Source organism: Barbus barbus (genome assembly GCF_936440315.1).
Source record: "Barbus barbus genome assembly, chromosome: 29".
Classification (NCBI taxonomy): Eukaryota; Metazoa; Chordata; class Actinopteri; order Cypriniformes; family Cyprinidae; genus Barbus; species Barbus barbus.
Window position 1 is genome coordinate 22,925,479 of NC_136757.1, and position 25,175 is coordinate 22,950,653.

Consider the following 25,175-nt stretch of genomic DNA (forward strand, 5'->3'; position numbering starts at 1 on the left):
ATGCGATATTATGGATTATGGACTGGTATTTTAGCAAGTAATTAAAATGGCTTAATTATAGATTTGGCCTCTTACAAACATGCAGCTTTTGCCTTCACAAGCCACCAACTGATGGAATGGAGTTGCATGGATTACTTGTGGATTATTGTGATCTTTCTATCAGCTGTTTGGACTTTCATTCTGACGGCACCCATTCACTGCAGATGAGCAAGTGATGTAAGGCTTCTGCAAATCTATTCTGATGAAGAAACAAACTTGGACAGCCTGTAGGTGAATAAATCTACATCTTGGATAGCCTGTAGGTGAACAAATTTTCAGCAAAATTTCAATTCTGGGTGAACTATTCCTTTAATGATTTATTGGAGAAACAAAATGACAAACCGACTGTCATGGTTACTATAGGATTTCTGTCTATCCTTTGATTCAAGAATCCACCTTACTCTGCTGTGGGCAATCCTAAAGCAAGACAAAACACAGACGATCCTTCTTTCAAAAAACCTGCTCTTCGCTCCAGGAAACTGTGCTCCTCACTCTGCTTTACAACCACAATAACAACAATAAAAATATTTATTATTATACACAGAAAATGCTATAATAATTGCTCACATCAGAGCTTGGCCTTGTTTTGAACTCTAACAAGGGCTTTCTTGTCCCATGTCTCAAGGATCAAAGTAATATGATAGTTGTTGCAATTCCATTAGTGAACACTAGATGTCAAACACGGCTAAGGAAAAATCACGTTCTTCACGGAAGTATCGCGAGTTTCTCTCAGACGTGAACTTCCTGGAACGGTTGTTTGGATAATGGCGGACCGTCAAATCTAGCCAACGACCGTCCTAACTTATCATTAAAGCCGGGAAACACACACCAAAAGGCGGGTAGCGGGTACAACAAACTTTTAGGTAGGTACTAACTAATTGCATTCTGGCCTAAATGCTTAACGAAAGACAATCACAGAAACGCAAAAAAAGTTTGTTAGCGAGCTTTAATGGGTTAGCCGGTTAGCAGCAGCTGTTAGCAATAACTTTCGCCAGAGCATTTAAAAACGTAGTCCACAAATTTCGTTTAAATATCGTGAAACTGCCCAAGGTACGTAATTTGTCGGTTGAAAATAGACGTCTAATTAGTTGGTTGTTTGGTTGATTTAAGTCACTGTCGGGTTTCTCCTCATGAAGTTGTATTTGTGTGATTGATATTTAACGTTATGTGTTTTGTACGTCAGCTGTTTTTCTTTATATTCGTGTATTATATGAATGTTTAAAGTGTCGTATATTTGTTTTCTTGTCTGTTAGAGTACTGTAGTTCTGATTCTGTATACGTTAAGTGTAAAGCGAATATGATGTTTATATGTTGCTCTTTAGCTGTAATTAGTTTTTATTTTCTCTTTTACTTTCTTTTTTAAAGTTATTTTTTGTCTAACGTTATTTGCTTAGCTCTGGCAAAGCAGAGTGACGTTATGTATATCAATGCAGCCAGACTCGATTTTATCTTGAATTTGAATGTGATGTCAGCTGATGCTGCTGATCTGTCATGTTTCCTTTTACCTTTAATTCAGAGTGATCCTTCTGGGTAGTTATTGGGTGGGCTAATCAGCTGCTGTAAAATTAACTGTGTGAATCCAGCATCTTACTAGAGTGTTGTTAGTTTGATTTGTATAATATTTCTGAACTGGTAACATTAGTTTAATACTTCAAGACTTTGAGCTTTCACTGTCAAACCACCTTTTTCACTGGGTCTCGGTACAGGTGACAGAATCACCAGCTGTCCGATGTGTCCCGCAGTCCGGAAGACAAGGTGGACTCATGTCTCTCTGAATAAAGCTACTGGAAAGTGAGTCCTGGTACATTATACGTTATGCATGAAGGCGTAACATGTCCATCTTGCTCATTAGTCATTAGTAAAACCCTATATGAATGCTTCATCCATTCACTCGGTTGGTATTGTGTAAATGTGAGCAGTCATTAACTGAAACTATAATCTCATAACTGGATGTGTTGTGTAAACAAGGTTAGAAGTTTCAGTTCCCAAAATGTGATATGAAATTGAAACGATGAATAGCTGAAGAGAGAGAGTGTGTGTGTATGAAGATGATGGGTCTTTTATGGGTAAATCAAAGGATATTTTGTGCTTTTCTTGGCAGTTGCTCTGCCATTTTGAACTTTGAAGCGAGTAAAGCTTTGATCCTTTTGTTGTGCTTATTTTGTTCATTTTTGACAAGTGTTGATTAGTTCAAATAGAATTGGATCAGATTGTCGCTTCTCTCAGTATCTCCAGTCCAAAGCGCTTAGTTCAATTGCTTGTTCTGTTTGTACTTCTACAGTTCTAAATCTCTTTTATTAACAGGTGGCCACATTATTACAGGTGACTTTATTTCTTATCAAAGTCCCTGGCAACCTAACATGCACAGGCTGTGTCTTTATAATTGGAAAAAGGGTTTAATTGAACATTTATCTTTGCATATGTCAATAGACTGTCATTGACACAAACCTTGTCACTTTTAAGGATTGTTTGTTATGGGCAAAATCTTTGTCTTTAAAAAGAAATTTTTTTCTTTCTTTTTTCTCTCTGATGGATTCTGTAGAATTATAGATGATTTCCTTGTTTCCTCATTGCTGTGCAAAACTCGTATGGCAGGCTTTCTTCCTTGGAACACAAAAGTAGAGGTTAGGCAGAATGAGGCTCAGTTACCTTTCATTTTTTTAAAATACAGAAAAAAAATATAAATAAAAATGAAATTGTCCATGTAACTTCCTACCTAACATCTCTTTGTGCTGTACGAAAAAAGTTTGGAACAACATGAGGGTGATTAAATGAAGACATTGTTGGGTGAACCTAAACAAAACGGAAAGTATTAGGCCTATATTCTTATTGACAGCTAAAAGCATCAGATTGGCCAAAAATATTTGAAGTGAAGTGACATACGGCCAAGTATGGTGACCCATACTCAGAATTCGTGCTCTGCATTTAACCCATCCAAAGTGCGCACACACAGCAGTGAACACACACACTGTGAACATACACCTGGAGCAGTGGGCAGCCATTTATGCTGCGGCGCCCGGGGAGCAGTTGGGGGTTCGGTGCCTTGCTCAAGGGCACCTCAGTCGTGGTATTGAGGGTGGAGAGAGCGCTGGACATTCACTCCCCCCACCTACAATCCCTGCCGGCCGGGGACTCGAACCCGCAACCTTTCGATTACGAGTCCGACTCTCTAACCATTAGGCCACGACTTCCCCTTAAAAAGAGATAGTTCTCCCAAAAATTTAATTCTGTCATTAATTACTCTCCCTCGTGTCGTTTCAAACCTGAAAGACCTTTGTTCATCTTCGGAACACAAATTAAGATATTTTTGATGAAATCCAAAAGCTTTCTGACCCTGCATAGACAGCAACGTAACTACCATGTTCAAGGCCCAGAAAGGGAGTAAGCACATCATTAAAATAAGTCGATGTGGCATTTAGTGGTTTAACCGTAATTTTATGAAGCTATGAGAATACTTTTTGTGCGCAAAGAAAAATAAAATACACCCTCGTGAACAAAGACTTACCTGGAAGTAGGGATGTAATGGTATGAAAATTTCTTATCACGATTATAGTGACCAAAATTATCACGGTTATCAGTATTATCACGGTATTGTTAAAATGTGCTGGAGATGTTCAAAAAGAACCGATACATAAATCACTTCACCAAGTTTTATACTTAAAAATCAACAAACAACAAATAAAATGACTTTTTGTTTGCATATTCACTAAAACAATAACATTACCAATGAGGTCTGGATTTTAAATGACAACTTGCCTGACACCAGTTTAATAGCATGTTCAAATAAATAATGTAAATGTTCAAATAAAGCTTTGAAAAAGATTCATATAAAGGTAAACCTCACATTTCAGCCTTTATAAGAAAAGAGTTAAGTCAAAATAATTGATTAATAAGGGGAAGGGGAGGGGGGGAAGTGGTGTGTGGCCAAGTATGGTGACCCATACTCAGAATTTGCGCTCTGCATTTAACCCATCCAAGTGTACGCACAGTAGTGAACATACACCCAGAGCAGTGGGCAGCCAATGCTGCGGCGCCCGGGGAGCAGTTGGGGGTTCGGTGCCTTGCTCAAGGGTCTCACCTCAGTCGTGGTATTGAGGATGGAAAGAGTGTTGGTTATTCACTCCCTCCACCTACAATCCCTGCTGGACCTGAGACTCGAACCCACGACCTTCAGGTTACAAGTCCAACTCTCTATCCACTTATCTGCTCCATAAATAATTCTATATGCTTAACTGAATTGTTTAAATGTGTAGAATCCACATAAGCTTGTTTTTCATCAACCGGTTAAAATTTACAGCAGGACATGCAAATTTGGTCCGTTTTTTGGCCAGACAGAAACTGCACACAGGCTGAATGTAAATAAGTGTCTGTAAATCCAGTCTCTGACAGCAGGTGGCGTTATATGGAAAAGCTGAATTACAGCTGATTCCCGTGAACTCCGCGAACAAAGCAGTATTGTTTAAGAACATTTCCTTTAGGTATTACATGGAGCTAAGATGAAAACAAAATGCCATCGAATCGTTTCTGAAGACAGTCAGATCCTTCAGAGGTACATTCATATGATTAATTCATTGATATATTAATTTGTATAATTCCCTTAGCACTCTTTTAAAACCTCCCAGCTTTTCCGCACTGTTTTCACTCAGAATGAAACCACTCCGTTGCTGTGCGCTCGTGAGACTGTTACACTCTGCTTTATGCTGGACAGTATTTATTTATCGTGAGTTGTTCAGATCGCGGTAATCGAATACGGTTTTAATGATAATTAAAATATGAAACGGTAATACCAACCGTGGGGAATTTTATCATAATTTATCTCTCAAACCGGTAATCGTTACATCCCTACCCGGAAGAGAAGAAATTGTTGAATAAAATAATTATTTTTGTTTTCTTTTGCACTAAAAGTATTCTCATAGTTTCATAAAATTGCGTTTGAACCACTGATGCCACATGGACCATTTTAACGATGTCCTTACTATCTTTCTGAACCTTGAACGTGGTAGTTCTGTTGCTATCTATGCAGGATCAGAAAGCTCTCAGATTTCATCAAAAATATCTCAATGAAATCTGATATGTGTCAGATCATCTGGTATACATCACCAGAGAGAAGTCTGTTGTTTTCGCTGGACATCCATGTAATGTTTTGATTACACTGTCAAGTCAAAAAACACATAAAACAAATGTATAAACAGGTTAATTGTTTACTAAGGTCTATAAAATGCATTTAGAAATGAATAAGGTGAATTTCATGCTGACTTTAAAGTTGTTTTCCTCATTCCAGACACATTTGGTGTCTCTGTTACTTTATTGAATACTGTTAGAAAAGCAGCAGAGCATGTTTAAATGATTCTTCACCTCTGCTTTCCAGCATAGGCCTGAAATCAATGAAATATGCATGCAAGCCTCTAAGATATGTCTTATGCATGCATTATTAATTCAATATAATTCAAGGTTCTGAGCAGGGAGTGATTTCAGTGTCCCTTTGGAATACTTTGTGCATTTGCCACAGTGCTTTAGACGTCTGTACAAAACTCTTTTTTTACTCTAGAATAGAGAGTTGTAGAGAGACCATTGAATCTGTTTGCTCTGGGGACTTACAAGGACAGGGACTCTGTTATAATGGTAGTGCTTGGAGGAAGACAGTGTGATTCAAATGACTTGAAAACCTCTGAGATGTCATATGTCTGGGCTCCAGGCAATCGAACAAATTGTACACCGTTGCTATAACCCTCACTTTGATGAAACAACTGAGGTCTGTGGGTGAGACAGTAAATCTATAAGTCATATGCTTTGATCAATCTATCTTCGTAACTATCAGTTAAACTTATGATTTGGCTAAATTTACAGCTTCCTTTTGCTCAAAGAGTAATGTGAATGAAGTCATGTGCTTTAGTGCCACTTAGGGTCATAATCTAAGCAAGGTATTGCCAGAGAATACAATGTTTGACAGCAGATGTTGACAAAATAATTGCTTCTCTCACATTATTTGCCTGTTTTTCCCCTTTTCTCTCAGGTTGTCATAGCGATGTGGAGTCGCTTGCGAAGTGAGGCGGGGCCCCCAGCCTCTGTCTCTTCCCAGGCTGCCCTTGCTGGGCAAGACAACAGGAGAGGTTTGTCTAACTCTTACTTCGAACATCATCATGAGCATGTTTGCGTGATTACTTATGTTAATGTTTATCTCTCAGCAGAGATATCTCATGCCTGGAACAGTCTAAATCAAACCAAAGCTGCCGTGAGTATTTTTTAACACCTGTCAGATTCTGGCCTACTTATGATGCCAAAAGAGATACCTGTTACATACATAATAGTTCTGAAGAAGCCCAATTATAAGAAATCAGAAAGTAAGATTCAGAGGTATACTCTGTAGGTTTAGTATTTGTAGCATTATCCCCACGAGTGCAGAGATCTGTTGACTCAGTGGCTAATTGTGGTTTTGTCTCAGTTGCGACACATTCAGAATCGTCTGGAGGCAGCACCAGGCACTGGAGTGCTTCTGGACTCAGTGCTTGACACAAAGAAAGCATCTGTGAGTGGCGGTCGGAAAATAAGCCGCAGAGGTGAGACAGACACATCCTCTGTAACACATACAGAGGCAATCCATTAGAGACTATTGTACATCCCTAAGCTAGGTGTTTTTAATGTCAACTTACATAGTATTGTACCAGGTCGCTATGAAACATACGGTGAAATGTTTTAAATAAAATATCTTTTTAACTTGTCAAAGCAGGGTTTTTTTTATTTTTAATATGTGATCAGAATTGTATTTTTGTATGTTTTAAAAGTAATTTTGTTTCATGTTCAGTCTTTTAAAATGTATTCAGTTGAATTGAATTTAATTAATTATTTTTTATATTTTTAAAATGTATTACTAGAATTAGTTTCATGAATATTTAGTACGAACACTTTTATTGCTGCATTAAAAGTCAGATATTACTGTAAGTATAGGCTTGAAATGCAGTGAGTCATATGTTAATTTATAAATAGCTCTGTGAGTTTTGAGTGATTCATCAAAAAACTGACACATGAGAGTCATTCGTCATTTGTGAATTGGGCAACATTAGTTGCTGTGCTTGTTTTTGATCAAGCCAGTCAAGGTGACGTGACTGTTTACATTAATGTTTCTAATTCTTCTACAAGTATACAATGTGGAATAGAAAATATCACACACACACAGTGTATGTATGTATGTATATTAGTGCTGTCAAATGATTAATCGCATCCAAAATAAAAGTTTTTGTTTGCATAATATATGTATGTGTACTGTGTATATTTATGCATGTATAAATACACACACATACAGTATATATATATTTTTTAATATTTACATGTGTATATACATTTATATTTTGTATTATAAATAAATATATTTAATATATAAACATATATTCTTCTTAAATAGATACATGCATGTGTTTTATGCAGAATAATTACACACTGTGTACATATATTATGTAAACAAACTTTTATTTTGTATGCGATTAATCATTTGACAGCACTAATATATATATATATATATATATATATATATATATATATAAAGAATAGTACAACATACTTCAGAGTTCTGCCTCTTCCATTGTTTATGTGTTTTCCATGTATTTACTACAGATGGGCGTCATGTGGAGGAAAGTGGATCTAAGTCCAGAACACGGAGTCGACGCAGTCCAGATAAAAGTTCCCGTAGTCCCTTGAGGAATAGCACTCTGGACAGTAACGCCAGGAAACCTAGTGCAGTGGAGTTCAGAGAACCCCTCGTTTCGTACAGGTTAAAGCTGCAAAGACATTAATAAGCTAAAGCTGAATTGGTTATTTGCAACCAGAAACTGCATTAATAATGATCGTAGCTTTTTTGTCTTGGAAATCCTCTTATGCTCTTCACTTTAAACTGACATTGTATTTTTAAACTGACTTGTCTTTTTTGTTGTGTTTTTGTTTTTTTTATAGGGAAGCATCTCCACTGCCAGTGTCCCAGACTCACTCTGAACCAGAAGTCCATTCGTTACCAACAGAGATGAGCGTCCCGCAGGCTGACTTTGCTCTAAGCCAGCTGGTCTATCAGCGTGACACCCGAGACATGCAGACTGCAGACCTGGACAGCCCACGCTCCTCAGCTGTAGACAGCACATCTGTACGCTACCTCAATGACCTGTCTGCTCTCAACGCCATTCACCAACCTGACCAAGCCCCGCTAGGGTCAGAGGTCAACCCCAGAACACATTTACAGGCCGAGACATCCCTGACTTCCCTGACATCCGTCACCGGTTCAGTCACAGCTTCCCTACGGCTGGAGAACCTGCGCCGTCGGCAACCTGATGAAAAGCTGGAAAAGCTGAAAGAGAGAATCCGCAGACAGAGGGAACATTTGGAGGAGACAGAAGAAAGAAACAATCTGCTGGGATACTTGGAGCAACCTGTGGGTATTGGAGCGACAGCACATAGTACCACAGTACCTACTGCTAAAGTTCGGAAAGTGGCCCCAGCCCCTCCAGCGCCCATTTACAAAGGTAAGTCGACTACAGAGAGGCAAAGTGACCTTAATTGTATTGGGCTGGTAACCAAAAGGTAGCAGATTCAAACCCCGAAAATGCTTTCACCATTGAGCTTGAGCGAGGCACTTAACCTTAGGTTGCTCCGTCCCAGTAATAGTTGTACACAAAAATACTTAGGATTAGGGATGTAACGGTATGAAAATTTCTTATCACGATTATAGTGACCAAAATTATCACGGTTATCAGTATTATCACGGTATTGTTAAAATGTGCTGGAGATGTTCAAAAAGTACTGACACATAAATCAATTCACCAAGTTTTATTTTTAAAAATCAGCAAACAACAAATAAAATGACTTTTTGTTTGCATAATCACTTAAACAATAACATTACCAATGATGTTTGGATTTTAAATGACAACTTGACTGACAACAGTTTAATAGCATGTTCAAATAAATAATGTAAATTTTCAAATAAAGCTTTGATAAAGTTCCATGTAAAGGTAAACCTGACATTTCAGCCTTTAAATAAAGAAAAGTGTTATGTCAAAATGATCATTTATTAATAAATGATTATCCCCCAGTTTCACAGACAAGGCTTAAGCCTAGTCCCAGACTAAAGTGTAAATCTGAGCCGTTTTAACTGAAAGAAACTGACAGATCTTAAAATATATCAGTGCCTTTGTTTTGTCTTAAGATGCACACCAGTAATGTTTTTTTCTAAGGCATTTTAATAAAAATTACTTAAATTTCCTAATTGAACAATGGCCTAATCCTAGTTTAGTCTAGGTCCTGTCTGTGAAACTAGGCCAAAATGTATTTTATCTGTTACATAAATAATTCTAGATAACTCATGAATTGTTTAAATGTGTAGAATTCACATGAGCTTGTTTTTCATCAACCGGTCAAAATTTATAGCAGGGCATGCAAATTCGGTCCATTTTTGACCCGACAGAAACTGCACACAGGCTGAATGTAAATTTAAGTCTCTGTAAATCCACTTACTTGCAGCAGGTGGCACTTAAGGAAAAGCTGAATTACAAACTCTGTGGACAAAGTAGTATTGCGATTAAGAACACTTCCTTTAGGTATAACATGAAGCAAAGATGAAAACAAAGTGCCGTCAAATCGTTTTTGAAGACAGTCAGAACCTTCAGAGGTACATTCATATAATTAATTCATTCATATATTAATTTGTATAATTCCCTCAGCACTCTTTTAAAACCTCCCAGCTTTTCTGCCCTAGTTTCACTCAAAACGAAACTACTCTGCACGCTGTGCACACGTGAGACTGTTACTTAAAACTGTTTTAATTTTATTACTGTATTTATCGTGAGTTGTTCAAATCGCGGTAATCGAATGCGGTTTTAATGATAATTAAAATATGAAACGGTAATACTAACCATAGGGAAATTTATCATGATTTATCGTCAAACCAGTAATCGTTACATCCCTACTTAGGATGAATCATCAGATAAATGTTTTATGAGGTTGTCGAATGAGAGGAAGCTCACTTCTGTGTTTTCTAGGCTTCAACACCAGTGAGACTAAGATACGCACACCTGATAGGAAAGTGTGGGCAGAGGAGGACTTCCAGAACTTAAGCAGGGAAATATACAAAGACCTGACAAAAAAGCTTACAGGTATACATAGTTTTCCAGAATGTTATAATATGTTGAATAATATAATGAAGTATACATTATTGTAATATCTTTGTGTAAATCTTACGAGAAGTACAGCAATACAACAACAGAATAGCCACATTATTTAGCCTGTGCTATAAGAAACAACACATTCACACTACATGAGTGGTGTAATTAAGGTGCTCACAAAAATGTTGCATTATCTCGATCATACAAAGCTCATTGGTTGTCATCTTAAAATCACTGATACTATAAATATGTTTTACATTTGAGTCATCCTCTTGATTTCAGCCTAATTGCAGTGTAGTGAATTGGGCTTTTTTTTATGTATATGGAATTAAAATGTTTATCCATTGATGTGATGGAGCTCAAATGTGTTTTACTGCCCTATGAGTCAGGAAGCATGAGTAATGAACAGGAATTAGGACAACAACACTGTTTTAACCTGCCACTCAAAGCAGATGAAACAATTTACAGAATTCATGTGTTTCTGCCGGATTGCAGTGTGGTCAAAAAGTATGCTTAATCCAAACCGCTCTTGGACGATGACTTACATGCTCCTAATTGGCTCAGAGTTTCCAGGCGTACTGCCACAGCCGTAGTTACCAGTTTTCATGTCAGCCCAGATTGTTCTTAGGAGCTTTCTTCAAGGTTATTTGTAAGGATTGCATCAGTTTGCTCAACTATTCCTTAAAATAGCATTATGGAACAAGCTCATTTATAATATGCGTAACAATGCTGCTTAATTCCCTGTTGGCCTACTATAGATTTGAGTTGCTGTCATTAAAGAGGCCATATGGTACACATTTGTAGCAGTCCATTTTAGTTGTTTTATAATTATATATTCTTGCTTCACAGAAAAATCCAATTTTGATTTAGATGTCCATTTTCCATACTCTATCTGTTCCATATTTTGAAAAGACTTAAACAGATTAAAACGGGTAGTTTGAGCGTATTTACGAGAATCATCTGTCTTAATGTGCTCATACCAAATAGATGTCAAATTAATTTAATGATGGTCTTTAGGACACTTAAGGTAATTACAAGTGTATTATATAATTTTGTAATTTTAATTTTTAATTTTATATTGTGAATATTCATTGAATCATTGAAGTTTTACCTGTTTTACTATTATACCGGGCAATTTGATGAATAGTTATTGATGAATAAATATGGGCGGTTGTGTGGTCATTATGCATCGTTAAGAGTGTAATGCAATGAACAGCAGTGTAATTTTAGTATTATTTATGTTATTATAGTTTTTATTTACATTTTGGATTAACATTTAATTTTATACTTGTTACATTTGAGTTTTTTTTTTTTGTGATTTTGTGTTTTTCTTTTATTCAAATATTACTATTTAAGATTAACTTGTTTTTATTTCAGTTTTAGTTTAGTTTTGGTTTTCATATATTTCCTGCTAGTAATTGTAGTACTTCAACTTAAACATTTTTAGTTAGTTGCCAATGTAACATTTCTCATTTTAATCTATTTTTAATCTATTGTTTACATTTTATTTAAATTTGTTTTAAAATAAAATGTTTTTAATATTTCAGTTAATGATAATTATACTGATCCGTGTCAACCAATTTAATCTTCTCTCTGTCCTTCACAGCAGAGAGCACAAAACCAAAGCAGAGGCCTGCAGAACGAGAAAATGTGAAAGAGAAGAAACCATCCAAACCTGTTAGGAAAGTACACCGAGCTTCCTCGGCACCGGACTCAAATACTAAACCAGGTCTGAGTTCTCTGTCATTTGTCGTCCTGTGTTTTTCACACACTGTGTTTCTCAAACAAACATCTGTAGCTTATTTAAGCAAATGATATTGAAATTCAGCATCTGAATGCACATATAACAGTCTTTAATTGTAGTTTTGCATATGAAGATCACAATCTGAACTAAAAATGTGCAAATGTTCGCGAACACACACACACTTTCTGGCAGCCCTGTGTGAGCCTCTCTTGACCTGCCAGCGTTACTGTGCCTTGTTCTCTACAAGACATTCTTGGAAACAGACGTGTGTGTTAATGTCCGTTTGCAAGCACAAGCTAAGTCTCTTATCCCAACAGATATTTCTACAATGTGTAGCATGCAGATTAACAGGATATCTGTGGCAACAGTGACGCAGGAATGCTTGATGTGTCCCAGCTCAAACCGCTGTGGCCTCGCTGACAGCTGGAGAGGTGTCAGTCTAGTCACGACAGGATGGAAAAGTGAAATCGGACTCCTCCTTCCACCCCTCAACTAGTTTACCCTGTGCGCCCCTAACTTCAGAAATAGTACTTCGTACTGTTCTCACGGAGTCTCTCTCAGTTTAGTTCAATCAAGGTGGCATATGCAGTCACATATTCTTGGTTTGTATGTGAGTGCATATGCTTCTAGCTGCACAAACTATATTTTATTTGATGCTTTCCAAATGTTTTGGAGTGCAATGCAAAAGACATTGCTACAAACAGACATTAGTGTGAATTGTCAATTATCAGTTTTAGGTCACCTACTGTCAGGCCAGTGCATTTTTTAGGTGAATCTTGCTGAGCAAGTGGAACAGTCAAACTAATATGTTTGTAAGAGGTTATTGAATAATCTGGTTTTAAACAGACATTTGAAGGTAACTTTATCACCACTGTGACAGGGCTCAAGAATAAGGATTTTTTCTGTAAGCCCAGTTGGATCAGACATTCAGATTTTTATTTACCGTTTTTACTGAGCCTACCACAAAAAAAAAAAAGAAAGAATATATAATATGTGATGGCAGCATTCACATTGTTTTAAACTTCTAGAATTTATGTTTTTCAAAATGAAATTACATTGAATGGTATTTGAATTATCCACCTTCGAATGTGAAATAAAGACATGGTATTGGTTAATATTTTTCTCCTTCCGTGTGGCCTTGATTACGTCAACATAAAAGTAAATCCATTTTAGAGGGTGAGAAATGTATTACAATTTGATCTTGTTAACATTTTTGTTTTTTATAATATCATGCACAGATTAATCATGCACAGTAAGACCAGAATCATTTATTAAATACAGTAACTTTTGCATTCCCGCTATCATTAAATGCGAGCGGGGGGTTTTCTCTGGAGAAAGATAATTTTTACCAGGAGGTTTGGTTTAATTAAACGTCTGTGTGAATGTGATTCAGTGCAGCTATTCGGTCTCTTTATTATTAGTTACTTTTGTCATACTTTCCCCTCTGCCTTAATCACACTTGTTCAAAAAAAAAGTACAAATTAATTGTGGACCAACTGTAGTCTCAAGGTATCTGCGTAACCTGTCTCCACAGCAATCAGCACGTCGTCGTGGCGAGATGGGCAGAAGCTGGTGAAGATGATGCTGGGGCCGCAGCCACGGTTACACAGAGAGCCTCGGGCGAAGTCCTCGGAGACACGGATGAGAACAGGTGAGAGGATGATATATTTTACAGGCTTCGCCTCTGTCATCATACTGACCGTTAAAGCTCAACCGAACCACAAACAAAACTTAAAGTATCTATATTCATTTCACCTTAATTGTGTCAAGCTATTTGGTTTATAACGTCTTATATTTTGAATGCCCAACCAAATGATGTCCTTGAGGTGTTTTGAATTAGTTTATTGCCAACCGTTATTAAACACTACATTTGTTGCAAAGCACTAGTGTTACAGAAGCTAGTAGCCCAAGTGTCAGGTCTATTAATAAATAAAGATTCGGACAGCCTCCCCGCATTGGTAAACTTTGCTGCCCAGTGACCATAATGAATAGGGTTCGACTGGGTGTTTCTGACTCGCTGCACAAGTCGACCTGATTCCTTCCACAGTCTTGCTGTCCTCCACACACGCAGGTCTGGACCCAGATTTTATACAGCCACTCTGATACTGATTTATTGAACTGCAGAGACGGAAATGCTCAATGCTGCATTGATTTAAACATTATATGCAAGCAACTGCTGAAGGGGATGTTTTTCCAGTTCAGACATAAATACAAAGCCTGTGACGTAAAAGCATTGTGTTTTGTTTGTCGAATTATCTATGTTTTTTTTAATGATCGATTTAAACAGATATGTATTTTTTTTTTACATTTACATTTAATCATTTTGCAGATGCTTTTATCCGAAGCAAATTACAAATGAGGACAATAGAAGCTCAGCTGGTTCTCATAAGAGCACATAGAAATTAGTTTTACATTTATATGTATATATATTTATGTATATTTAAGTATATGTGTGTGTATTTTTATTTATATACATTAATAAACATTATATATGCATTTATTGGTATATATTGTGGGAATTCTTATCTTTCATTTATTTAAACGTTTTTGACATATTAAAATATTTGTAAAAAAAAGTTTACAATTCATATTACTTTATATTTAAGAAATATAAATTTGGTCTCCTATTAGCCTCTCTCTGTCTTTTCCTGCAGTCCCTGGTCCCCGTTCAAGCTCTGATCCTCGTCTTGAGCGTAGCCGGCGTTCAAGGCCCACCAGTGCAGAAAGACCTCGCAATCAATTTCTTCCAGAAGACCCAGCTGGACCCTCCAGATCAACAGGGGGTGATAGAAGAAAATCTCCCAGCACAGACCTGCTCCCAGCAGACATCCGTGGCATCCTAGATGACCTGCAGTTGGAGAAGGACAGCAGCAGGAGGGCAGAAGTGCCCAGCTCGAAAGTCCGAGCCTCGACCAGAGTTTCTCGTAGTGCCAGCCCTGCCAAGACTACCAAGAGATCAGATCCTCCTGAGCATCCCATGGCAAAGAAACGGCACTATGACGCAGAAGCAGTGCGACTGTATATTGCTCAAAAACAAGAAGAAAGGAAAAAACGGCAAGCAGAGGAGAGGAGGGCTCAGCGGGAGGAAGAAGAGAACAAGAATAAACGCTTACAGGAGCTTTACAGGAGACAACGAGCTGGAGCCACCAAGGGCCCAGTCGCACCTGAAGGTCCAATAAAGAAGCGGCTGCAGGAAACATACACCAAACTTCTGCTGGAACAGACTCAGCTCAGAGAAGAGATCAATGGTGGTGCCATAACAAACATAGTCCAGCAGGTAAACCTTTATTGTACAGCATTTTTGCAGTTAAACATCTTGTTGAACTTGTATAATTATTTAAGTATTTTTATTATATTGTTACATAGAAATTCACAAATATTTTGAGTAAAATAATATTAAATTCACATTTTTAAGGTACACTACCTTTCAAAAGTTTGTCATCAGTCTTTTTTTTTCTTTATTGAATATGAAAAATGAATGAAATGAATGCTTATTCAACAAGGATGCATTCAATTGTAGTGACAGTAAAGACATTTACTGTTACAGAACATTTCTATTTCAGTTTAAGGCTGTTCTTTTGAACTTGCTATTTATCAAAGAATCCTCAAAAATGCATCACAGTTTTCATAAAAATATTAAGCAGCGCTACTGTATTCAAATTTAGTAGTAATAAATGTATCAAAACTGAAAATTCAGCTGTGCCATCCCAGGAACGAATTCCATTTTAAAGTGTATTAAAATAGTAAACAGTTCATTTAAATTGTGATGATATTTCATAATATTACAATTTTAACTGTATTTTGTAAAAAAATTAATAAATGCAGCCTTGGTGAGCATAAGGGACTTCTTAAAAAAAACAAAATCTTATATAACTACATTATATACTGAATATCACAATTATATTAACTATTGGACACCCTGGTGTCTAGACAAAATCCATAATGATCGACCACTATTTTAAGTGTTGTTGTTACACTGCAGCTGAGACCAGTATACCAGCCATCTGGAGAATCTGATAAAGAAAACAAAAGACATGATCGACCTCAAAGTGCCACCTCCAGCAGTGATCTGTCTCTTACGGAACAATGCCAGCCTCCTTTCTCCAGGTAAAACACACATTCCCATTCCATTACATCATCTGTATCATAAGTGTAATGTTTGGTTTTCCAGCTAAAAAAAACTGCTTCGGTTTGATATTTCCACAAAAGAGCTTCCTTTTTTATTGATCTGTTCTAAACACTGAAAAGATTAACAAAATATCTGCTTTCTCTAAATGGGAAGTCATTTGTATTCCCTTACACAGGTGACATGCTCTTATTTCAAGTAGTTCTGTAAAATCAGATTAATCCGTCAGCTCAGTGCTTAGCGAGAAGTGTTTGTTTCTAGCCCGTTTCGGTTTCCATGGCCACCTTTAAGTGCATGTAGTTTGCGGCGTCTTCTGCGTATTGAGTTTGTGAACACAGGATGTTCCTAAAAATGGATTAAAGCTGACGTCTGAATCTCCTAATGAAATATTTTGGTTAGATTACATGATTTATGCCATATAATATGACTCGATTTAAAATATTTGCTAATGTTTTTTTATACATTAATCAGTCTTTTTTTGTCATTAGTATACTTTAATAATCTTTTGTCTTGTTTCTGTAGGAATGGTTTGGGTTTTGCAGGGTCACCCTGGCTTCAATCTGACCAGCGTAGTCCTGCTCTGAGGGTCAGCAGCTCCCTAGCACCTCCTTCTGGCCATATCTTCTCTCAGATGTTAGAACTTGATCCAGAACCTTCACTACCTAACAGAGAGTCCCTAACTGCACATGCGGCGTTTCCCTCAACCATAGGCCGCAAAATGAGCCGTATTGAGGCTCTTAAGGCCACAGCTGCCTCTCTCTCCAGCCGTATTGAGAGCGAGGCACGTAAGCTAGCCGGTGCCGGAATAAACTACGGTTGTGCCAGGGAGACAGGCACGGGTCTTTTAATCCCTAACAATGACCATTGGGCTAAACCTGTCAGTCCGCCAGTCAGAGAAAATCCGACAGATACCGATGACCTGGTTGAGACGATTAAAAAACTGCTTGCTGCGGGTCAGAGTACCTATGATCAGGCCCTTCCAGCCGTGGGCAACCTGCACAGCTTTAGGGAGAGAATGGAGACTGGAAACAAACAAACACTTGCGCCCTCTGGCCTCACGTCTAGAAACACACGCAAGACCCCTTCTCCTCCAAAGCTCATTGTTCAGGAAGTTGAGCTGGACTCCAGCGGAGGTTCTATCAGTGAGGGTCCTCTGCTGAGTGAGGGCAGTATATCTGATGAAGACCTGCAAGAGCTGCCCAGATCAAGACTGGGAACCACAGGATACAGTGCACATCTGAATGGAGACAGTTTGAACCCAATTTCACGCTTTCAGAAAGAGGCAGAGAAGCACCTGCCCTTTAATGTGTCAAGTATGGTACAAGGAGGAAGCAATGGACCATGGGAAGAACTGGCCAAGGGAAGCCCACACAGTGTTATCAATATATTTACAAAGAACATGAGCTACAGCAAAGGTGAGAACTTCAGAAACATATTCTATACATATTTTGTCAAAACCTATAATATTAAATGTTTAATTATAATATTAGACCATTTAAAAATATGTATATAATGTAAAGTCTTGTTTTTGTTTAAAATCACACACACACACACATATATGTGTGTGTGTATATATATATGTATGTATGTATATATTAGAAAAACAGCCGTTACTCCAGCATTCAGTTTTAAATTATCCTTCAAAAATCATTCTAATATGCTGATTTGATACACACACAAAAAAAACTAATCATTATCATTGTTGAACATATCTTGTTATCAGTGCTTCTTAATATGGTTGTGGGAATTTTTCAAATGAACAGCATTTATTTGAAATAGGCAACGTTTGTAACATTATGCATATTTTTACTGTCACTTTTCATCAACTTAATGCATCCTTGTTGAATAAAAGTGTTAATTTCTTTCACAAAACAAATGTTGCTGAAACTATACTTTTGTGATTAAAGTTTGTTAAAAAACATATTTGTTTTTTTGCAGCGTTTGAAGAAAGGGGCAGTAAGAGTTCTCCGGCTCTCCGCTGTGCTCTGTCTGGTGCCAGCTCATTGGATGGAATGGTCTACGAGGAAGACTTTGTTTCCTCTCACGCCAGTAGCCAGTCAGCATCCAAGAGAAGTCCCAACAGACTCAGGTAAAGCAAAATAGTTTTTAATACTCAATAGATAACTACATTGTATATCCAAAAAGCTTTAGAATTGGAAAACGGAAGTAAATACAATTTCTAGTATTCAGCCTGAAGAGGGCAGTGTTGCTCTATAATCATACCATCCCTCACATTTCACATGCTCTATGAATAATCATATACAGGTACATCTCAAAAAATTAGAATATCGTGAAAAAGGTCTATATTTGTTGTCACTCATTTCAGAAAGTGAAACCCATATATGATAAAGATTCATTACACACAGTGAAATTTTTCAAGCCTTTATTTCTTGAAATTTTGATGATCATGACTTACAGATAATGAAAACCCAAAATTCAGTGTCTGAATATTACATAAGATCAATAAAAAAAGGATATTTTAAACAGAAATGTCAGGCTTCTGAAAAGTATGTTCATTTCTATGCACTCAAAACTTGGTTGGGCCTCCTTTTGCATGAATTACTGCATCAATGTGGCGTGGCATGGAGGCAATCAGCCTGTGGCACTGCTCAGGTGGGGTTCAGGTCAGGCGTGTTTGTTGGCCAATCAAGCACAGTAACACCATGGTCATTGAACCAGCTTTTGGTACCTTTGGCAGTGTGGGTAGATGCCAAGTCCTGCTGGAAAATGAAATCAGCATCTCCATAAAGCTTGTCAGCAGAAGGAAGCATGAAGTGCTCTAAAATTTCCTGGTAGATGGCTGCGTTGACTCTGGACTTCAGAAAACATAGTGGACCAACACCAGCAGATGATATGGCAGCCCAAATCATCGCAGACTGTGGAAACTTCACACTGGACTTCAAGCAACATGGATTCTGTGCCTCTCCACTCTTCCTTCAGACTCTGGGACCTTGATTTCCAAATGAAATGCAAAATTTACTTTCATCTGAAAAAGGACTTTGGACCACTGAGCAACAGACCAGTTCTTTTTCCTCCACAGCCCAGGTAAGATGCTTCTGATGTTGTCTCTGGTTCAGAAGTGGCTTGGTAGCCCTTTTCCTGAAGATGTCTGAGCGTGGTGACTCTTGATGCGCTGACTCCAGCTTCAGTCCACTCCTTGTGAAGCTCTCCCATGTGTTTGAATCAGCTTTGCTTGACAGTATTCTCAAGCTTGCGGTCATCCCTGTTTGCTTGTGCACCTTTTCCTACCCAAATTCTTCCTTCCAGTCAACTTGGAATTTAATATGCTTTGATACAGCACTCTGTAAATAGCCACACCTTTCAGTAATGACCCTCTGTGACTTTACCCTCTTTGTGGAGGGCGTCAATGTTCATCTTCTGGATCATTGCCAAGTCAGCAGTCTTCCCCATAATTGTGGTTTCAAAGAACAAGAGATACCCGGAATTTATACTGTAGGGATGGTCATTAATTGAAACTCAAATGTAAATGTTCTAATATTTTGAGATACTGATTTTTGACTTTCATGAGCTGTAAGCGCTAATCACCAAAATTAAAACACTTTTGAAATGTTTTACTTTACATGCAATGAATCTAAAATATATGAAAGTTTCACTTTCTGAAATAAGTTACAAGAAAAAAATTAACTTTTTCATGATATTCAAATTTTTTGAGATGTCCCTGTTCATACGGATAAACTCTGATGCCTTCTTTCCACAGTAATGGCCACAGTCGGTTCAGTCCTCCAGATGAGGTGCTAAGTGGCAGATCTGTATACAGTAACAGCCTCACACCTCTTTCTTCTCCGCACTCAGCCAGCTCAAGCAGCAAGAAAGGTCAGATATGTTATAGAGGGCCACATCATGTGATCTTGAGTGCGAAATCCGTTTCTTTGCTCTGTGTACATTCTTATATGGATAAATCAGAAGTACTGCTACTTAAACCCCAGTATATTTGTAGAATTAGCAATACTTACTCAATTTCACTTATGTTGGTTTTGAACACTGACATTTTTGTATCATGATTACATTCCTAATTTTATCTGTGTACATTCCTACAGCTTCAGAAAGGAGCTTGCTGGAAGGACAAAGAAACACATCCTCTGCAGTCTCTGATCTCCCTGCTGAGGGTTTTAAGAAGAGCAGCTCAGATAAAGCATCTAGTCGCAGCTCTCACAGGAGCGTAGGCACAGACAGCACATTGGGGGGTGTCTCAGTCCACTCCATCCATAGGTACGGCCTGGTAAACACATTAGCTCACACTGATATCTGCATCTGAACAACCTCTTGCATGTATCTTCATGCCATTTTTAATGTTTACATAGTTGGAGTTCTAAAATAGAAAAGCTTTGATTTTTATTTACTAGTACAACCATCTTTCATTGCCATTCTGCTAGTCTGCATGTCACCGGACATGAACTCGGACATTTTGAGTACAGACCGGAAATATCTTTAAACGCAATATCCATGCTGTTCCTGTTTATCATAATTATTACAGCCCAGAGGAGCCAGTGTCAATATTAGTACTACTGTATGTCGGGTGGAGGGTATAAGTGTTTAGCCTGCTGTAGCCCTTCAGAAAACGAGGCAGGAGGCAACGTACACATACACACTGGCTCTTTTGTTCAATAGGTTAGCTGTTCTGCAGGTCAGGCTCATTGCCAATGAGATATTTCCCCCTAGTGTGACATTCGAGCCTCCCTGTGGCATTTGTTGAAGCCTGTGAGTCAGATTCCCTTCATGCCTACCTGCGTTTTTAGCTTTCAGAGAGCTGTATCTTCCAGAGATGTGGTCTCTGGATGGGTTTATACAACCGCAGAGAGTTTTAACTGGATTAACATAAGTTTAAGGGATATTCCCATCATCAACGCACTTTTTGGATGTAATTTCCAGCTACAGTAGCACAAAGACCCTATTGCTAATAGATACTGGACTATTGGAAGTTTTGGTGGCCATAGTAGAGCGGTGTGCACCATTCAGCTCAGCCTGTTAGCTTGTACCATTTTTTTTGCCTTATTAGTATTTTCAGCACAAATAGCTTCTCTTTTTAGATGCATTTTTAATTAGAAAAGCTTGTTAAATAATCTATGTGAGGTTGGTTTGTTTATTAAAACAAATATAACAATAACAAAAATGCTATACAGCTATACATAATACAGCTATTAAAATGCATACCTTTTTTAAATAATATTATCCTTATTCTCAATTATATTAATAATTATATATATATATATATATATATATATATATATATATATATATATATATATATATATATATAATTTTTTTTATTATATATATATATATTTTTTATTATATATATATATATATTTTTTTTTTTATTAGCTTACAGGCCCAAGTACTACTACTAATATTGTTAATATTTCTTCTTATTCTTATTATTAATTAATTTTATTTCCCTGTTTTGTTTCATTAGTCATTTTGGCTCTGAAGGAAAGAGATCTCCCCGAAGCACTCGTACAACTCCTGCTGCTGCTTCTCCAGCCAGCTCTGGTTCTTCCCGGTTGTCTCCAGGTGACAGTATCTCAATCAGAGGGTCCGCCCAGGGGTCGGGTTCCCCTCACGCAGCTCTGCCCAGTTCCTCCTCATCCTCCTCATCAGCTGCCAGGGCTAAATCCAACCCCTCACCCCATACTCAAAGCCCAGGAAGAACAGAGCACAGGACTGCAGGTAAACTAACATCTCGATTTTTGTCTAACTTTTTTGCTGTAATTTAATAAGAATTTCAGTTCAGGGATGGAATTGGTTTACTTACTCTTCTATGTGTCCCCAGGTTCAGCCGAGCTCCAGTTTGCTCCTGGGGTCCTCCAGCAGCGCCTGTCTGCTGAGCTCAGTTACCTGGATGCAGTGGAGGAGTCAGTGCGACAGCTCGGTGATGTGGAGCGAGTGAGAGGCGTGTCCCTCGCTCAACAGGAAACTGTCTCGCTCGCTCAGATTCTCAAGGTGAAGTTATGTACCTGCTAAAGCAATTATCTTACCTGTTGTGGTCATGTGGCCAAGTATTTGAGAGTAACCTTTAACCCTTGTCTTATTGCAGTCTCAGCAACAGAGGCATGAGCGTGAACTGTCCTTGCTAAGGATGAAGGCAGAGCAAGAAGCTCTCGAAACACAACAGCAACTGGAAGAAAGCAGACAGAAAGCTGCACGGGTATTTGCACCACTTGTTAATTGTTAATAGTTTAGGACATTTTGTTGAGGATATTTCAAGTCAATTTGGTTTGATTTGAAAGCTGTTTATATAATGACTTCATAGGTGCATTCTGGTATACATTTTAAACAGTACTTAAGTTTACTTAAATGAAACAATGAAATCGAAATCTGATTCAGACCATGTTAAAAACTTTGTTTAAATGATTTGCACTTTTTTAATGCAAGGATGCTTGTTTGATTCAAGGCCCATGCAGAGCTGCAGGAGGGTTTGCTCCAATCTCAACAGCAGGCATTAGGAGGTTTGCATGAGGCCACAAACAAGATGATAAACCAGCAGGCTGAGGCTGCACGCCACACAGCAGAAACGGCACTACACATTAAAGAGGTGAGCTAAATATTAGGGTACAAGAAAACAGCCCACACATACAGTGAGATTTTTTTCTAACATTAATCTGGATCGAGTCACTGAAATTATAATTCGATTTTTAAATGTAGTTACTAATTTTGATTATTAAGAAGCATAAACAGGACAAAAACCGTATCGATAAAATTATTAAAACCTATTTTGTTAATTAAATATAAATATAAGATAATTTTTTTGACAATTAGAAATGTTAAATTGCTATCTCAAAATAATTTAAATTCAACAAAAATTTAAATGACAACTGAAAATGATTAAATAAAAGTTAATATAAAATATCAATGAATACTTTAATAGAATATATAAATAGCACTGAACTAATATAGAAGTTCCATGTGGCATGGATCTTTATTTCTATTAGCACATCATAGCTGACATTACATATAGAGTCTTAACAGTATTTGGATTAATTTTGTACTTCAATCTTAAATCACTCAATTAAAATGATTGATGAAATGGCTAATCTAGACTCTCAGTCTCACTAAATATCTAATAAAGTCTTGGGTATTTAATTGTGTGCTAGAAAACCCCTATAACAAGCACAAATGTTTAGAAACAAGGTTACTTGCTTATCTTCTCAGAGTGTAGTATCCTCCCTCAAGGCACTCTTTCTTTAAAGTCAGCTTGAAAGATTAAACATGTATTTAACTGTCTCTCTCTCTCCCTATAGATGACTGAGCTGGCTCGTTCACAGATTGCAGGAGCGCTAAATGTTCCTGGCCCCTCCATTACGACCCTGTATGATCAACAGAAACAGCACAAAAGCGGTTTAAAACAGCAGCAGTCACACCCCCACACTGACAGGTAACTCACTCACCTCAGACATGGCCATTCACTATTCTGATTCATCTTTCTGTGCCATGCTTCAGCTTCATTAAGCATAAAAGCCAGATAATGTTCTGCATTAAAGGAATAATTCATCGGGAAATTAAAATCTGTCATTATTTTGTCGTTCCAATCCTTGGATCTTATGTGAAAGTTTGAATTTGCAAAAGTGCAGATGAGAAATGATATCCATGGCAGGGAATTTGGAGCAACATGGAGATGAGTAAATCATGATGGTATTTTCATTTTTGCGTGAACTATCCTTTTAACTGTGTTTTCACTTTCCATTTTCTAATGTGAAAGATTTTTTTAAAATTTGTCATAATAGTGATCATGATCTATACATCAGTAATGATGCTGTTTTGGATCTTCTCCAGTAGCTGGAAGAGTGAGCTGTCTCCTGAGAGACGTAAGAGTCCATCAGAGGTCGAGACTCCACCAGACAGCCTCTCAGAGTCCATTACTTCCAGGAGACCCACCATCAGGTAACACAGTGTACTTTTCATTTGAGTTGATTTTTCTTTTACAGCTCAAATGAATGATATTATAGAACGTAGAGTGTGTAAATGCTAATCTCTCTGTTTTTAAGTGGTGGCGGCAGCAGTAGTACCCAGTTGAGTCCACCTCGTTCTGATCAAAAGGAGAGGAAGACACCAGGAAAAGACAGGAGCAGTAGTTCAGTGGAGGACCAGGCTCACACCGCTGCCGATGACTCCCTTTGCTCGGACAACGTGCGCAGCCCGCTTGAAGAGAAAGGTAAAGCTCACATTTTTGGGGACAAGCAACTTTAAATAGTTTATCCTGAGAAATGTAAGCTGTTTTGACCACTTCCTGTCTATTCCTCCAATCAGCAGACAGTGCCTCCATCGCCACAGAGTACTCTGTGAAGTTTGATGACTCGATGACAGAAGATGACATTGAGGAAAGATCATTCCGCTCTCTTTTACCATCCGAGGCCCACCGTCGCGAATCGCTAGACAGGAAGCCCAGTCCTTGTCCCGAGTCTGACGACGACCACAGCCATGACAGATCCAGCCCCAGAGCGAGCTCAAAGGTGACGTCCTGTCAGCTCTGCTCATGCAGCATAACTCTGACCCCAGTTGTGTTCTGTATAAATAAGCCTGATGTGTTTTGTTCAGTTTGGTTGTCATAGTTAGAGTTTGTGTTTTTCTGGTGTGTTGATAAGAAGCTCTTTATATGGAATGGATAAGTGACTCATCTCTTGTTTTTCCCCTGCGCCATATCACGTTATACACAGCAGGATGGCAGCATGCCCTTCTCAAGTGGCCAGGACAGCTTCTCGAAGTTCACCATGGATTTGGTGCGTCAGTACATGAAGGAGGAGGAAGTTCGCGCTCAGCATCAGGGTTCACTGCTGCATCTGCGTCAGAAGGCCCTCCGAGAGAAGACCAAGGCTGAATTGGCCTGGCTGGAACACCAGAAGAGGCAGGACAAACATTCATTATGATTATCAGAAAAAATTATATTAAATCAAAATGGATCATATTTGCTTTCTTAACAATTGCTCTGGTTTATATTAGTATTATTCAAAAATGCTAATTTTTCAAAAAACATTTTTTTTTACTTTCACTAAAATCTAATAACATTCACTGCCTCTGAAATGAATGACTGTTCTTGTAATCAAGGTTGCACAGGTGGGGAGAAAATTATATCTATACATTTGTCTCACCCTACATTTTCCACTCTATATTC

The 25,175-nt window shown here is 37.9% G+C and overlaps 1 protein-coding gene across 1 annotated transcript in view; it reads left to right on the plus strand.

The window, feature by feature from the left end:
- The first annotated feature begins 764 nt into the window (after positions 1–764).
- Positions 765–25,175, plus strand: part of LOC306849861 (centrosome-associated protein 350-like) — a 39,113-nt gene continuing 14,702 nt past the window's right edge. The window contains exons 1-25 of the mRNA XM_079385227.1: positions 765–902; positions 1,746–1,830; positions 6,053–6,149; positions 6,225–6,271; positions 6,482–6,596; positions 7,648–7,804; positions 7,984–8,543; positions 10,056–10,169; positions 11,785–11,907; positions 13,457–13,573; positions 14,577–15,199; positions 15,905–16,029; positions 16,571–17,463; positions 17,987–18,137; positions 19,767–19,882; positions 20,107–20,278; positions 21,483–21,736; positions 21,840–22,009; positions 22,104–22,214; positions 22,461–22,601; positions 23,308–23,441; positions 23,840–23,947; positions 24,052–24,218; positions 24,314–24,516; positions 24,721–24,908. Coding sequence (XP_079241353.1) covers positions 6,065–6,149; positions 6,225–6,271; positions 6,482–6,596; positions 7,648–7,804; positions 7,984–8,543; positions 10,056–10,169; positions 11,785–11,907; positions 13,457–13,573; positions 14,577–15,199; positions 15,905–16,029; positions 16,571–17,463; positions 17,987–18,137; positions 19,767–19,882; positions 20,107–20,278; positions 21,483–21,736; positions 21,840–22,009; positions 22,104–22,214; positions 22,461–22,601; positions 23,308–23,441; positions 23,840–23,947; positions 24,052–24,218; positions 24,314–24,516; positions 24,721–24,908 — 4,874 coding nt within the window. The 5' untranslated portion in view covers positions 765–902; positions 1,746–1,830; positions 6,053–6,064. The remainder of the gene's footprint in view (positions 903–1,745; positions 1,831–6,052; positions 6,150–6,224; positions 6,272–6,481; positions 6,597–7,647; positions 7,805–7,983; positions 8,544–10,055; positions 10,170–11,784; positions 11,908–13,456; positions 13,574–14,576; positions 15,200–15,904; positions 16,030–16,570; positions 17,464–17,986; positions 18,138–19,766; positions 19,883–20,106; positions 20,279–21,482; positions 21,737–21,839; positions 22,010–22,103; positions 22,215–22,460; positions 22,602–23,307; positions 23,442–23,839; positions 23,948–24,051; positions 24,219–24,313; positions 24,517–24,720; positions 24,909–25,175) is intronic.